The sequence below is a fragment of the Alligator mississippiensis genome, chromosome 4, assembly GCF_030867095.1.
Source record: "Alligator mississippiensis isolate rAllMis1 chromosome 4, rAllMis1, whole genome shotgun sequence".
Taxonomy (NCBI): domain Eukaryota; kingdom Metazoa; phylum Chordata; order Crocodylia; family Alligatoridae; genus Alligator; species Alligator mississippiensis.
This window is the reverse complement of record NC_081827.1, coordinates 70515209-70530977: the sequence shown is the minus strand read 5'-3', so window position 1 is coordinate 70530977 and position 15769 is coordinate 70515209. Positions and strand designations below refer to the sequence as shown.

Genomic DNA, 15769 nt, shown 5'->3' with positions numbered 1-15769 from the left:
CAGTTAAGTCTGATACTACATTCATCCAAGTTTATCTTAAATTGGTTTCAGCCATTTTGAAAGCAGTTTATGCACACTGAACTTCTGTTGCATTACAGATTTGAACCAGTTTCCAATCACTTACCCAGTTTAGGTGCAATTTCTGTCCCTAGCCCTGGTGGTTTTTAAATGTGTACCCCTTCATCACAATATACAATTATATGCATCAATTATGTACATATTTTGATTAAAACCTACCTGTATTACTTGGAAAAATATAAAAACCACAGTATATGCTAGTTAAGGATAACATGAGCCCAAGTCTGGAAAAGCCACAGTGCTAATGAGCAAAGTCATAGGCCAAAGATGCCAAGGTACCCATTAGTAGGAATTAAGATTTAATACTTGTAAACCTACTGGAAACTGTTTTTCCATTGAATGTTGTCATGGCGCCATTATCTCCTGTCATTTTTGCAAGCTTCAATATCCTATTTGTCCACTTTTCTGACAAAAGTTTTCTTGTTGTCCTTGGCATCAGGTACTCTTACCCTAAATCAACCACACCTTCCTCCCCACCTCAGTTTCATTCTAAGACAGGGGCGGGCAATTATTTTGGGCAGAGGGACTCTTACTAAGTTTTGGCAAGCCAAGGGCCACATGACAGGCAGCCCAGGACAGATAAATATTTATTTTTTTAATTTTTTAGGGGCCCTGAGGGCCAGATAGGATGGCCTGACGGGCCGCATCTGGCCTCCAGGCCACATTTTGCCCACCCTTGCTCTAAGATATACTTCCTGTCATAATGCCTGCACAAAATTACCCCACTCAAATATTCCTTTAGTAACATACAAATGTAGGTGACCGTATTTCAGCATTTCAGTGTTGGAGTATAGTCCATATACAGACCATATTTCAGCAGACTCTCTCAGTGAAAACAGGATGCATGGTAACTGTAATAAAAAGCTTAACTTTTTACTAAGCTTCACTAAGCAATGTCTTATTTCTTTCTTACTGCATCATATCTAAAACAGCTTGCGATTTTACTGGGGGGAAGGGGGCATGCCAGAGAAAGAAAGAAATTTGCTGCTTTGAAATGGTATTCAATACAGCTAAGAAATAAGTTACTTTACTGTTATCATATATCAAATCATGGAGGGATGTAAAATGAATTTATTTTCCATTCTGTGCTTCCTCAAGTGCTTTACCTACCAAATCAGCTTCAACAGGGAGAGAATTTAAGTCACTCGACACAGATTCAGCATTCAAAAACTTTTTTTTTTTTTAATAATGTTACTAAATTGTTTTGTTCTTTCCTCAAATTTTCAGCTGAATTTGAACCTAATCTAAGGTAACGCTGCCTGACGTCCAATATCAATCCATAGTTACTACGTACATGCATATGCTATGAGATGGCCATTTCTAACTCTGATGACCTGCGATCAACCAAATTTAAACCACTTCTTAATCCACAAAAAATATTTTTGAAATATTAGAAGTTAAAATGATCTCTAAAACAGTTTACAAAAAAAAGTGTTGAAGCACAGTGGTCCCTCCTTCTTGTGACAAGGTATTTAGCAGAACACATGGGGCTGTGCCATAAGCACTTCTGCTATGGCCTCGAACTTGTGACATCTGGGCTGTCAACTGTGCGCCCTAGCACCTGCGCCACCCCAGCCCCCAAAGCTCAGTGGTGATAAGGGTTTAAATTACACATCTTTTGACATGACCTTCATAACTCCATCTTTTTTATTAGAAAAGTTATCCTAAAATTTCTCAATGAAACTTTTCTACCTAACAAAACCATTAATTTGCACATTAAACACAGTCTGTAGAAGCAAAACATTATCACAGTTACGTGATGACTCCAGTAAGAGGAACAAAACTATGTTTGCTCAGCTTACATCTTTTTCTGACCGATGTGGAAACATCGAAGACTGGCTGTAGTACATGTTTTCATCGTGGTAATCACCATCGACCCCCTCTACAAACTTCTTTCTTGAAGCACCAAACATGCTGTTTGTCACCTAAACCAAAAGAAAAAAATTATTAATTTCTGTAAGTAAGTGCTTTCCAAAGAAACAAAAGGAATAAAACAATTTCCATACTACAGAATTTTTAATATGTAGTTAACTTTGCTACATATTTTTGTTGCACAGACCTTCTCTTCAATGACATTTCTCTACTACAGAATGGCATAAATATAATCTTAAAAAGGATCGTTACTACTAACCAGATTTGTTTTGACGAACACCTAAACATTTTTAGAGAAACAGTGGGCAACCCTCCTATATGATTACCATGATACTAAAACAGTTATTTTTGAGCCCAACAGCAAGAACATTACACTTGTGTATCATCAAGTACCAAAGAAAAGCCCTCACATACATACAGTATGTAACAAGGAAGCACACACAAACCAAATTTTACATTTGGCCTTAAAAACACCATAGGAAATTACTTGTGTAAGAATGACAAATATTTACACTGCAAAGTCAAGTTCTTGAAAATTAAATTGCCAGATTTAAAATCATTCATAGAATCTTAATTCACCCGCCTTGTACACAGGCATTATTTTACTGCACATGAAGACTGCAGAACCCCTGCCTAATTCAAGGTTTAAAATGAATAAAACACATGGGTATGTTTGTATAGCAACCATAAAATTTACATTACCTCATGTCCGAGCACCAACCTTTGTAATCTAAAAACATGTTGTATATTATAATATGAAAGTGAATTAATATCAAGATGTATTGCTATAGATAAAAATGAATTGCATTATATACTTAACTGAAAGAACAAACTGAAGAGAAGCTTTGTAAAATTTGTGCGTTTGTTAGGTTGGTATTCTCTGAGAGTGAGAGTATGAGTGTGTACACACAGACACACAGTGCCATTACGAAGCATTTAAGTATACTAGAATAAAGTTTAAATGCGTCAGCTACCTGATTTTTATGCATTTTGAAACCAGAGTGCAGACAGCCCAATTTTATTTTAACGAGTTAGCTTGAAGTGCATTCTACACTGGCTGCCACGAATACTATTCAGTACCAAAAAAAAGCTAACGTATTTTTGCTCCTCCTTCCCCCTCCAACCCCATTACACTCAGGGTACACAGACGCAGTTAACATTTTAAGTGCTTTTCTCTCCTCTTATGAATAAGTTTAAGAGGATAGACTGTGATAGGTTTTATGCAGAATGTTAGACTGTTGTCTCCATATAATATGTTCAAACTAACACCCTGAGATGGCAAAAAAAACCCTAAAGAAATGAAAGAGTTGCACTCTGCTTTCCAATTGTCAAATGTCCTGAGGTTTAGTTTTCCTTACATAAATGGAAAACTAAACTTCTAAAAAAAAAAAAAAAAAAAATCACAAAAAAAGAGCATCTATTAACTCCTGACAGCATCCGGTCTACTATATTCAATATCCCAACTCAGCTGTCCAACTTACAGCTTGCAAGTAGCCTGCATTAAGTTAAGGTCTCCGGACTTTCACCTGACTGCCACTCCCCTCCATCGCTCCAGCTGCCACAGCGGCATCTGGGCTCCCTCCTGCCTCTTCTGGCAGCTGCTTCCTGATGGCAGGGCAGGGCAAGGAGCTAAGGGTGTGTCCAGGCCATGCACAGGGGAGAAATTACACCCAGGCAGGGGAGGTGAGGGAGGTCTCCATGAGGGAACTATGCACAGTACGGGGGGGGGGGGGGGGGGGAGAGCCATGTGAGCAAGCAAAGTAGCAGGAAGAGGTTGAGAGGTTGGAAGCAGGGAGCATCCCAGTGGCCCATAGATTACATGGTATGCCCCACATAGTATACAATCCCTGACGACTTGGAAGCTGGACAGTCCTATCCTAACTCATCTGCAGTTCACCAATCCCAAAATAATTTTTGTTGTATTGGGAACTAGCAGGAATTTATGCCAAAAAACAACACTTATTCCGAGACCAAATTATTTTAATTAGGGATGTACTGATGACATTTCGGGGGCAATACCGCTAGCCTATTTTTAAGGAGGCACATTGGTCGATACCAATCCGATATCCGATACAGCCGAGTCCAGCTGGTAAGTCTGTTGTGGTGAAAGGGGAGGGGGAAGGAAGGGCCATGAGGGAGGGATCAATGCCCCCTGCGCTGAGGGAGGGAGTCAGGCTGGGATAGGCACTGCTCAGCTGAGGCGGGGCAGGCACAGGACAGAGCTGCAGCTTGTCCAGGGGGCACCGGGAGTGGGGCACCTCCCGTCACTGTGCGCCACGTATCCAGCGGCTTCCACTGCTGCACCTGACACTTGTTCGGGAAGGCACGGGGGGAGGGGGCAGCATGTGCCCCTGGATCTGCACAGGGTGGGGCAAGGCAGGCTGCAGCTGCGGGAGTAGTGACGGGATGAGCCACCAGATGAGTGGCACACAGCAGCAGGAGCCACACCCCCCAGACAAACTGTAGCTAATATACTGCGCCCACCCCATCCCTGCTGGGCACAGCCTACCCCAGCCTTACCTCCTACCTCACCATGAGGGGTATTGATTTGCCCCCCTACACCCATTCCCTCCCCTGTCCCCTTTCACCACACCAGATATACCAGCTGGAAGCAGTTCTCCAAGCTGTTGGGCTTGTGCTCCTTGCTGCCAGCATGCTGTGCTGCAATGCATGCATGAGCATTTAATCAGCCAAATTATCAGCCACTTCAGGCCAATTTCTGATATAGTCAATTGCCAATCCGATAAATCAAAACAATGTATTGGTGCACCTCTAATTTTAATCCTTACTCCTTATGGAGCATAGGTCATGCATTTCAGCTTTATTGGTCAAATCTCTTTGTAGGGTGAGAACAGCCCAGTACTACGTCTTTGAAGTGAAAAACTCATCCCTCATGACACTGAAGATCATTTGCTACTTCCAATATACAAATAGACTGTAACTTCCATTAACATGGGAAACCAATACAGTATTTATCAAGAATTTTTATAATCCCACAACTTTCATGCTCTTTTCAAGCAGATGAAATGTTTTCTGCTCTGAAGAAATGTATTGATAAAGAGCAAAATATCATTTTTTACCTATTTTACACAATAAATGCACAACAATATTGAAAATACTGCATGTGGAATACTTCAAGTAGAATTAAGTTTTAGTAAAATTTTGATCAAGACAAAATGGAGTATTAATATTTAATTTCAAATTCCTTTGCACAAAGGTTTAATTTTCCATGTGTGCAAGGAGTGTGCATTTTTCCTTCAACAAGCAGCGAGTTTACAGGCTCTATAAAATACAAAATAAAGCATCCCAAATTGCTTCAGCAAATTCAACTAGCTTTTAAAACTTGTAGTGAAGCTTCACTTTACTACAAGCATGTCTCTATCCCCTTAGAACTCAATCATTACATACCAGATGGAATAAAGCATTTAACAGGCTAAAGGGATTATAGTCATTTCTCTCCCACCCTACCCAGCCAAGGCCGAATGGAAGCTTCATCCCATCTGGAAAGGATAGAAGAATCCCCAAGTGATGCTATTCCTAGCTCCTATTCCAAGCTGAACCAGTCAAGCATCTACTAGTCTCCTCAGAGATCAAACTTGAGGCCCATATAAAATTTTCCAGTACACCCCTGAAAAGCATAAAAGAAGAAAACCTTTTTGCCAGGGAGGAGTTCTACTATTATGATAAATTATTCTATTAAATTATAGTAGGAAAACCTGCAGAAAACATTACACAGGCACAAAAAACAGCATCTTGCACTCTCTTGTGTCTGTTAATGGGTTTTCAAGCCATAAGGAGTTGCAGGGTGGGGAAGACCCCAAAATCAAATTGCAACAAAGTAAAAGCCATGGAAATGCATGCTGGAAGGTAAAGCTACCCAAATAAGTTGGGAATTACAGTAGAGAAGTTTTACTGTATTATAAAATAATAGTGCCAAAAAAAATAAAAAGAGACTGCTCACTCAGGCCCCAATTGTGCATGCATTTAATTGATAACTAAGCATATGCATTGAGCTTATACACAAAGCAGTCCAAAGTCTTTACAATGTCAGACCTCAGGGTACTGAAAGGTCTTTATGTACAAAGTACAAGAGAAAAATAGCAACATTAGGTAGAATGAGAAGTTGTCAAAAGTGTACACAATCCGAACGAAACCAAAAACTAACAAGTTTTAAAACTTTCAAGAAGATATTTCTTATATAAAAAGATGGATCAAAAGCTGTTACTAGAAGTTTGTACCCTATTATCATTGGTAAGCTCCCTTTATAATTACTATAATTTACAACTATTGTTAGACAGACTTTTCAAAATAATTATAAAATGGACTATACTATAAGAAACCATTAAAAGATAAGACTGAGACTGGGCAATAGGAATGCTTTATTCAGATAATTAGTGAAGGGTACTAACAGAATCTGAAAAGCACATTAATTCAATACTGGGGTGCATTTAGAGTAAGAACCTGAATTATTTGGGGCCATCAACTGAACAAATATAGTTGGTTGCTTTGATTATCTTTATTAAAATGCAATGGCATCCATGGATTATTTTTCTTTTAAAAAGGATTTTGGCATAACTACATATAGCAACTCATACAATTATTGTCTTACCAGCAATTGACACCTTCACTGTTGTTACCAAAAACAAAAAACATTGTGTACTTTTCAAACAAACTGCTCCCCGACAGTGAAACACTGCAGAAACTGAACGACAATTAGGCAGCCACATGCATGTGTAACAGAAGTTTGCTTAAGTAAAACATATTGCCAATCACTTGCACCATGAATCACAGCATGGAATAAGTAGCAGTACTCCCCTTTCCACCAGTTTCCAATTCTATAATAGATCTGACCAGATAGAACAGAATCAGATAGTTACTGAGGATCAGTAACTACACAGGAAGGAATCAGTGGGATAAAAAGATTTAATATTGCTTCAACAGCATTACAGTCTAAGAACCCGCCATTAGAACAAGCACTGGTCTAATAGCCTAACATTTATGCCCACTTCCTAATCACAAACCTGGCCCCAAAGCATGCTGTTATTAGATAATATTTCATTTGAGTCAGTAGCACTGAATGACTAACAAACTTCTGGATAAGAAAGTCCACTGCCACACATTACTACAAGAAAATTATATTATTTGGGAAGGCTAGCTACAAAAACAGAATGGCCACAGTTCTCCAATCTGTTCAACTGTTCAACTACAGGTGCATATAATACCGCATAAGTGACTTAGAAATATCACTGCTCTCTGACTTATTTTCTAGATCAAACAGGCTTTTGACAGAGCTACAGATGGGACTCACTTGTTCATTACTGAGCTGCAAACAGCATTAAAACAAAAACACCCCCTTAACCAAGCAATTATTACTTCAGTGTAATGCAGGCCCTGGTGATGAAGCCTGATCAGCTACAACAACTGACCTAACAAAAGGCACGATGCACACACTCTTCAGAATTTTGACTTTTACAAGTTGGAAAGACAGTTCCCACCAGATCAATTAACAGAGAAAAAAAAATGGTCTTTTCCTACTATGGTTTGGAAGCCCTCACAATCTCATTTTCCCTTCTCCAGTGAATACCCACCTGGATTACACCAGTAGAAACAATAAGTGTTTAATACCTTAGCAAGATCAATTAAAGCAGTGCAGTTACAGCGTGGTTAAAGTATCTTACTATGGCTCTAGAGCTGCGAATTCAGGTCCTGCTCTGGACTTCTGCCAAAAGCAGTTATGTTAACCAAGTTGTAAGTGGACATGTGGTTGTTTGGACTGGGGAGCTGGAGGTGGCTAGATGCGATGCTAGCCACGGGAGCTTTCAGAACTTAAAAATCACACTAAATTGATGTGCCCCTAGGCTCCGCAAAACCTTTAACCAAGATTAGTTAAGTGGACTGGTGAACGACTAGATGTGGTGTAAAGATGACTTTTCAACAGTAAAAAGTAACTCTCACTATTTCTCCATTGATCTCTTTCAGTATGCTGGATTTTGCATAACATTTCCTAGAAAATTTAAGTTAGGGAAACAGAAAGAGCTCCTAGATTTTGCTACATGGAAACTCATGAGATGCCAGAGTCTAGACTGAGTTTAAAGTTCACAAAAAATTGGCATAAACATATTCTACCAAAAGTGGCAACACTGTTTTGTTAAAATATCAAAATAACAGCTGTGGTAAACAAACTGAAGTGTAGTAACTAATTTTTGTTAGGAGCTTTCCAATTGTACACAATATTGATTATTTCATAACATTACAATACATGCAAGTGAGGAAAAAGCAGCATGAAAATTATTTTATGAGTTATGGCAGGCACTAAAGTAAAGCTGGCTTTTGGATGTCATGACTGGGGGGGGAGAAATTAGAAATGTAAATGAGAATCTCTTTCACGTGCAAATATAGTCTTGAAAATGGAAAATGATGCAAAAGCTGATTACTAGGTTTGACAGATACAGACTGCTACAGTCTCCTACTGCAGACCGAGGCTAGAAGAGAACTGAGCGACTGTGTGCAACACCTCACACTTCTAGACGCTTTATATAAAATCCATCAGCTAGAGAATCGCCTCGTTTACCCTCTCTGTTTGTCAAAGGAGGTTATGGAGACTAATAAAAGGGATTAGACAAGTTTACAAAGGATAAATTCATCCAGGGCTATTAAATCACAGAGTTAGAACATACTACAGGTAACTTGGAAAATGCGGGTCATACAAACACACACCTCATTTCTTACACTCTGCCTCTAAAGCAGCACTTTTTTGGCATGCATGCCACAAACCAGCCCTGCACCCTCCTTGAATGCCACTCCAATCTCTTTCCCCTGCTCCACTTTCTGCCCTAACTGTCCACTATGCTACCTGTCCCCTCCCTCATCTGTTGCATACCAGGGATTGCCCATGCCACTTAAAGAATACATCACAGGTTGGCCACCTCTGCTCTAAAGCATCTACTACTAGTCACTGATGGAGATATGGGACTGAACTACATGGATCTTTGGTTTGAACCAGTAAAGAAAAACCTATGTTCTTCCCCAACTCCTTAGACAGCTCTCCAAGGAATAGCACTGTTGTCAAGGGTGAAAGGAAGTACAGACTTGTTTGTCTCCTTGTTTCTGAGGGAGCAATTTTGCTAAAGTCACTAAAGCATAAGTCGATCCAAATTCACATTCACCTTGCTTTTTGGCAGCATAGATTCATAGATTGTAGAGTCGGAAGGGACCACAATGGATCATCGTGTCCGACTCCCTACCCCTGGCAGGAAAGAGGACCGAGGTCAGATGACCCCAGCCAGGTGACTATCTAGCCTCCTCTTGAAGACCTCCAAGCTAGGTGATAGCACCACCTCTCTTGGAAGCCTACTCCAGATCCTGGCCACCCTTACTGTGAAAAATGTCTTCCTAATATCTAACCTAAATCCACTCTCAACTAGTTTACACCTGTTATTCCTAGTCACTCCCTGGGGAGCCTTAGTAAACAGCGCTTCCCCTATTCCCCATTGACCTCCCCTAATCAATTTATAGGCGGCCACAAGATCTCCCATCAGCCGTCTCTTGTGAAGGCTGAAGAGAGTCAGCTCTCTCAACCCCCCTCCCCCCCCCCCCCCCGGTAGGGTCTATCACGAAGGCCACTAATCATGCGAGTGGCCCTCCTCTGGACCCTGAGATTCCCCACGTCCCTCTTGAAGTACAGCGCCCAGAACTGGACACAGTACTCCAACTGTGACCTGACCAGTGTCGCATAGAGGGGGAGCATCACCTCCTTTGATCTATTAGTCATGCACCTGCTAATGCACGACAAGCTGCGATTGGCCTTGTTGATGGCCCCGTTACACTGTCGGCTCATGTTCCTCTTGGAGTCAATTATGACTCCAAGATCCCTCTCTGCCTCCAAGCTGTTGAGAAGGACACTCCCTAACCTATAGGTGTGCTAGGGGTTCCTCCTTCCCAGGTGGAGTACCTTACATTTATCTTTATTAAATTGCATCTTATTTCTCTCTGCCCATCGATCCAACCTGTCCAGGTCAGCCTGAATCTGCTCCCTGCCCTCCGGTGTACTAACTTTGCCCCATAACTTGGTATCATCTGCGAACTTGGAGAGGGTGCTCTCTACGCCCTCGTCCAAATCGCTGATGAAGATATTTAATAATATCAGTCCAAGGACCAAATCCTGCGGGACCCCACTGCCCACCTCCCTCCAGGCCGAGAAGGAACCATCCACCACCACTCTCTGGGTGCAGTCCCTAAGCCAGTTAGCCACCCACCTGACCGTGTAGGTGTCTACTCCGCAGTCTGCTAGCTTCCCAATGAGGATAGGGTGTGAAACTGTGTCAAAGGCCTTCCTAAAGTCCAGGAAAATGACATCGGCCTTGGCCTGCATCCAGGCAGTGTGAGACCTAGTCACAGAAGGCTAGAAGGTTTGTCAGGCAGGATCTACCTGTGACAAACCCGTGCTAGTTTCCCCTCAGCATCGTTTCCCCTGCTGGGCCTGCACAAATGTGTTCTTTGATTATTTTCTCTAGCATTTTCCCAGGAATAAAGGTAAGACTAACTGGTCTAAAGTTACCCGGCTCATCCCTTCTCCCTTTCTTGAAAATGGGCACCACATTGGCCCTTCTCCAGTCCTCAGGGACCTGGCCAGAGCACCACAAGTGCTCAAACAGCTGTGCCAGTGGCTCAGCTATGACACTGGCCAATTCTTTCAGCAGCCATGGATGGAGGTTATCCGGGCCTGCTGACTTGTACCCATCCAGCTCCTCCAGGAGCTCCTTAACTATTTCAGAACTAACCGTAGGTGGACTGGTGCCGTGTGGACATCCGTCAAATGATCGAGGTGGGGGAATTCGCTTGGTCGGTACATAGAAATACTGAAGCAAAGAACTCACTGAAGAGCTCTGCTTTTTTCCCCCGCGTCAACCACCAACTGTCCTGATTTGTCCTGCAGGGGCCCTACGTTGCTCTGAGCTTTCTTTTTGCCTGCTATATACCTGAAGGACTTTTTATTGTCCTTGACTGTTGAAGCCAGCCTGAGCTCAAGCCCATCCTTGGCCTGTCTGATTCCCTGCAATAGCACGCCAGGGAAATATATTCCTCCTTGGTGGCTGCTCCCTGCTTCCATTGCCTATACATCTCTTTCTTTGCCCCCAGACTCTCCTGGAGTTCCCTGTTCAGCCAAGGGGGCTTTTTGCCCCCTTACCTCCCTTCCTACGTAATGGGACAGACTCCTTCTGAGCCCCAAGGATCACTCCTTTGAGATACCTCCAACCCTCCTGGACCCCTATTTGCTCTATGTTCTTAAGTTGCATCTCCTCACTAACTGGCCTTCTAAGCTTGCTAAAGTTGGCCCTTCTGAAGTCCAATACCTTAGCCCCACTAGATACTTTACCCACCCTTTGCTGGATAGTGACCATCACTTGGTCAAGTTCACCATCTCCCAGGCTACCATGAACTCGCATGTTCCCCATGAGATCATCCCCTGTTGCTAAGACCAGGTCAAGCAAGGCGCTACCCCTGGTGGGACTAGACACCACCTGGGTTAGGTGGAGGTCCTGCACACAGTATAAGAACCTCCATGAGCAGCTTGTTTTGGCTGTCTGCTCCTCCCAGCAGATATCTGGGTAGTTTAGATCTCCCATGACCACCCCCTCCCTCACCTGTGTGGCGTCTGCTAGCTGCCCAGATAATACATCGTCTAGCTCTTGATCCTGATGAGGCGACCTGTAGTAGACCCCCACAACCAAGTCCTTTTCCCCTGGCCCCCCCTGGATCCTGACCCACAATGCCTCAGTGTTCCGCTCCTCCACCCCCGCCTTAATGGTGGAAGATGTATACTGTGTTTTGGGGGTAGGGGAGTGAGCACAGCAGCATACGATCAGTGGCCCACAATGCCAACTCAAGCTTCAGCCTGCATTAGTAAAAGGTTGCTAAAGCCTGATCCGAGTCCAAGGCCCTGCTCAAGGAAAACTTACCTGTTTTACTATCCAAATCAAGTGCTCTGCCTAACTTTCACTTCAAAAACTTCCAAGGATGGAGATTCTGTTACCTCTAGATCTGTTCTAGTGTTTTAAATCCCTAACAGAAAGCTTTCCCTAATATCCAACCTAAACATTTTCCTTGCTGCACTTTAACTGTGCGTGACTTGCATCTGACATCCCAATACAGTGCTGGTTTTCAGGGTGTGGGGGGCAGGGGGGACAGGGAAGAGATTTACTCATTCAGCTTCCAGTCCACTTTAATTCCCAGGTCATCTTCTGCAGTACTGCAACCTAGCTAGTTGATCCCAAATTTCTATTTATGAATTTGATTGTCCTGTTCTAAATGCAACACTACACACTTGTCCTTAATTAAATTTCATTCAGTAAACAGACCATTTCTCTTGTGTATCAAGGTCATTTAGAATCCTAAACATCTGCCAACCAACCCAGTTTGGTCTCATCCATTAATTTACTATGTGCACACTCAATTCAATCCTTCAAGTAAAAATATTAGTAAAGACACTAACCAGTACCAGCCCCAGGACAAAACCCCTGAAGACCCTATCTGATACCTCTGCCCAGTTTGACACTGATGACTACTCTAAGCACAATAACCAAACCAGTCATGCACCAGACAGTCATGCAAGTTAGACTGCATTCCCTTAACTCTTAAGGAAAATGTCACTAGAGACCAGAAAAAAAGCCTTATTAAAGTCAAAGTACATCACATCTACCATTTTCCCCTCTCCAAAAGCCCATCACCTTGTCACAGAAAGAAATCAAATTGGTTAAATGCAAGTTCCCCTTGACAAATCCATTTTGGCTGTTCCCAATTATCTTATCCTTGAAGTCAGTGAGGGCCAACCTTTTTGGCAGGCTTGCCACAAATTAATCACCACACCCTCCCCAAGTACCATTCCAATTCTCTTCTCCTGTCTTATCTGCTGCTCTGCTTTCTGCTCCCTGCCCTGTGCTGCATGACTCCAGTGGACCACTTTGGGTCCTCAGAGTTATTCCATCTAGCCTGTGAAGCCTGAGGTGTTTTCATGGTGGGGGAAAGTAGCTGTCATTGGACAGCCAGGCTGGAAGAACCAGCTACATAAATATCAGCCTGTACTCTGAAAGCATTGCCAAAACCTGCTCTAGGGTAAACCTCATCTCGTTCTGCTGATCTGGAAACGTCCAACTTGTCAGAACACTCTTAACTTGGCCAATTATCTCCTCCTCTATCCTTGCTGCTAACTCGGCATATCATCTGACTGCAACCTCTTCATGAAGACTGAAATTAAAACAGTAGGAAGAGGACTAAGACTACCTTCCCTGTATCATCCCTTATTAAATACCACTCCTGCAGGCAAGGTCCAAAACTTGCTTTGGTCTCTCTCATTGCTATTACACTTACAGAATGCTTCCTTGTTGCTTGTTATATTTCTTGCAAGCAATATCTCAGTTTGTGACTTGATATTCAGAATATTATTCTTACATGCCAATACTATACCTTACATCAATCCTCCATAATAATACCAAATTTTTACTTTCAATGATATTCATTTTACAAGATTAGAGTTATTAATAAATTGGTTTAGCCAAGTTGGTCTCTCACTACACTTCCCATCCCTCCTTCACATTATGATATGCTCTTAATACTGGCCTCTTTAAGTGCATCCAGATCTCCTGAATTCCTTTCCTCTTCCTTTTGCTACCCCTAGATACAGACTGTTTTGCAGTTGGATGAAATTAATTGTATACGAAGACAGGAAAACAGTTTATAACCAAAGGCTTATGCCACTGACTTTAACAAGGCCAGAATTTCACCCTATATCCTTATACTACCTTGTGGTTCATACATTCCTTGATAATGACAAGTAATGTAGGATTGCAAAAGATCTCCATGTAAACATGCTTCTAATCAAACCCGTAAGTCCAGTTTTCAATGGTTTGTGATAGGGAGTTGGTTAGAATCTCTGTTCTTAAAAACAAAGCTTCTGAGTTTTCCACATAAAGAGATGGCAACAATTTTTAAAAACAAAGTATATATATGTACACCATACTTGACTGGTATTTTATCATGACTCTTTTATTGAATTTATTTAAAAAAGGCCCTCAACACTAGCAATGAGGGCACAAGTATTATTACTTGCAGTTGTGAGAAATATTGAGATGCACTTCTTACAATTTCACTATACAAGGTCTTCAGAAAGTCCTTGTGCACTTTTAAACTTTAACAACTTAGGTTGTGCACAAGGACTTTCTGAAGACCCTGTATGGTTATTTGCATACCACACACCCCCTTTCGCTTCCCCTCCCAAATAGCATGTAATAATCAGGGTGAACATCTTAAATGAAAAAACAGTTCTCCATAGGAGCTGGAATTACATGGAACTGCAGGAAGTCCTACCTACCCTTTTCCCCCAGCCATCCTGCCTTAGCCTCACTCCCCTTCCTTTTTCTGCACTGCCAACAGCTACTGAGATTTAACCCTCTCAGCCATTGCTGAATTAAGGGCTCCTACACATGTGTGCAGAACCTGCTGCAATGCACTGGAAATCTAGTGCGTTGGAATAGACTCGATTAATCCAGTCTGCTGGAACACAAAAATTGGTGTGCTCTGGCAGCCTTCAGCGTCACATGCATCAGTGTTGCCACGTGTCTCCGCGCTGAAAACATGGCAGCAGGGCACTTTGAAATAAAACATGTTGATGAACTTTAGTTCAAAGCTCCCCGCCAGCATGGGGATGCGCAGCAACGCTGATACACATGACATGCAGGCGCTTTTAATTAGCATGGCTTGCTAAAAGTGCCCTGTGCCACATCCCACAGCACATGTAAAAATACCTTGTGTCAGTCTGCAGCTGTGAGGGCCAAAATCAGCAGCTGCTGCCATAGAAAGGTCGTTACCCATAAGGGGTGCAGAGGGAGGCTGATGAGAGGACTCTGCCCCCTCTTATCCCCACATGCCCAGAGACTGGAACCCCTGAAGTGGCAAGTAAAAAAACCCAAACAAACAACAACAAGAACAACAACCACCCTCTGCTTTCTCCCCACCCTTTCGTCAAGGAATTTTTTTTCCTCTTTTATTCTGTGTTCCCAGAAAAGGGTATGCATCTTATTCAGTCTGGCAGATATGCAAATAACTATGGTAAAATCAAAAGGAAGAGTGCTTTGTACAAGTAAAACCTATTTTGACCAAAAGGTTTTAAAAACATTATATCAAAACTAAACTCAGACGGTTATAGATTGGATACGTCATTCCACAGTACATCTAAAAGGCTTCACATAATATGAATTTTTTTGTTTCACATTATTTCCCTGAACTCTAAGGAAATCACTCTATATTTAGCAAAAATACTTTTAAAATATTATTTAAAGAAGTTTTTTGTGATATAGCACATTTTCTTGGAGGGTACACACCCAGAAAAATCAAAAGGGTTTACTACTACTCTCCTCCAAAACTAAACTTTCAAGCTCAACAATTATACATGGCCACTTCATACAAAAGGGAATGGGTTCTTGATTAGGTGTAGTGTGGAAAGAAGCTGTCAAGGATGGAACTACAATAATTTTCTTTATGGTACACAGCAAGATGGAAATGTGTGTTACCTTCTATTAAAATGTCAAGTTTCTCTCTTCAATTATTGTGACTAGTTCTACTGCAGAAAAAGGTGTGATTCACTTATATTAAAGAAAACTCAAAAAAGAACAATGGTGTTGCTCAATTAAATTATAGCAGGTAATGAGGTTTTTTTTAGGCAAGTGCTCCAACCTAATACCCAAACCTTAGCAAATAATTATTGGACATATTCTATACATTTGTATATGGTTTTAATCAATCTTTAATTAAATGCTACAACCAA

At 41.8% G+C, this 15769-nt stretch overlaps 1 protein-coding gene across 7 annotated transcripts in view; it reads right to left on the bottom strand.

Annotated features, from left to right (window-relative positions):
- CNOT2 (CCR4-NOT transcription complex subunit 2) overlaps positions 1 to 15769 on the bottom strand; it is a 127664-nt gene that overhangs the window by 47848 nt on the left and 64047 nt on the right. For 6 of the 7 annotated variants that reach the window (XM_059726086.1, XM_059726085.1, XM_014595873.3 and 3 more), the window contains one exon: positions 1881 to 2003. In XM_059726086.1, coding sequence (XP_059582069.1) covers positions 1881 to 1991 — 111 coding nt within the window. In that variant the 5' untranslated portion in view covers positions 1992 to 2003. Of the gene's footprint in view, positions 1 to 1880; positions 2004 to 15769 lie in introns of those variants that run through there. The other variant, XM_019493584.2, reaches the window with a different exon arrangement.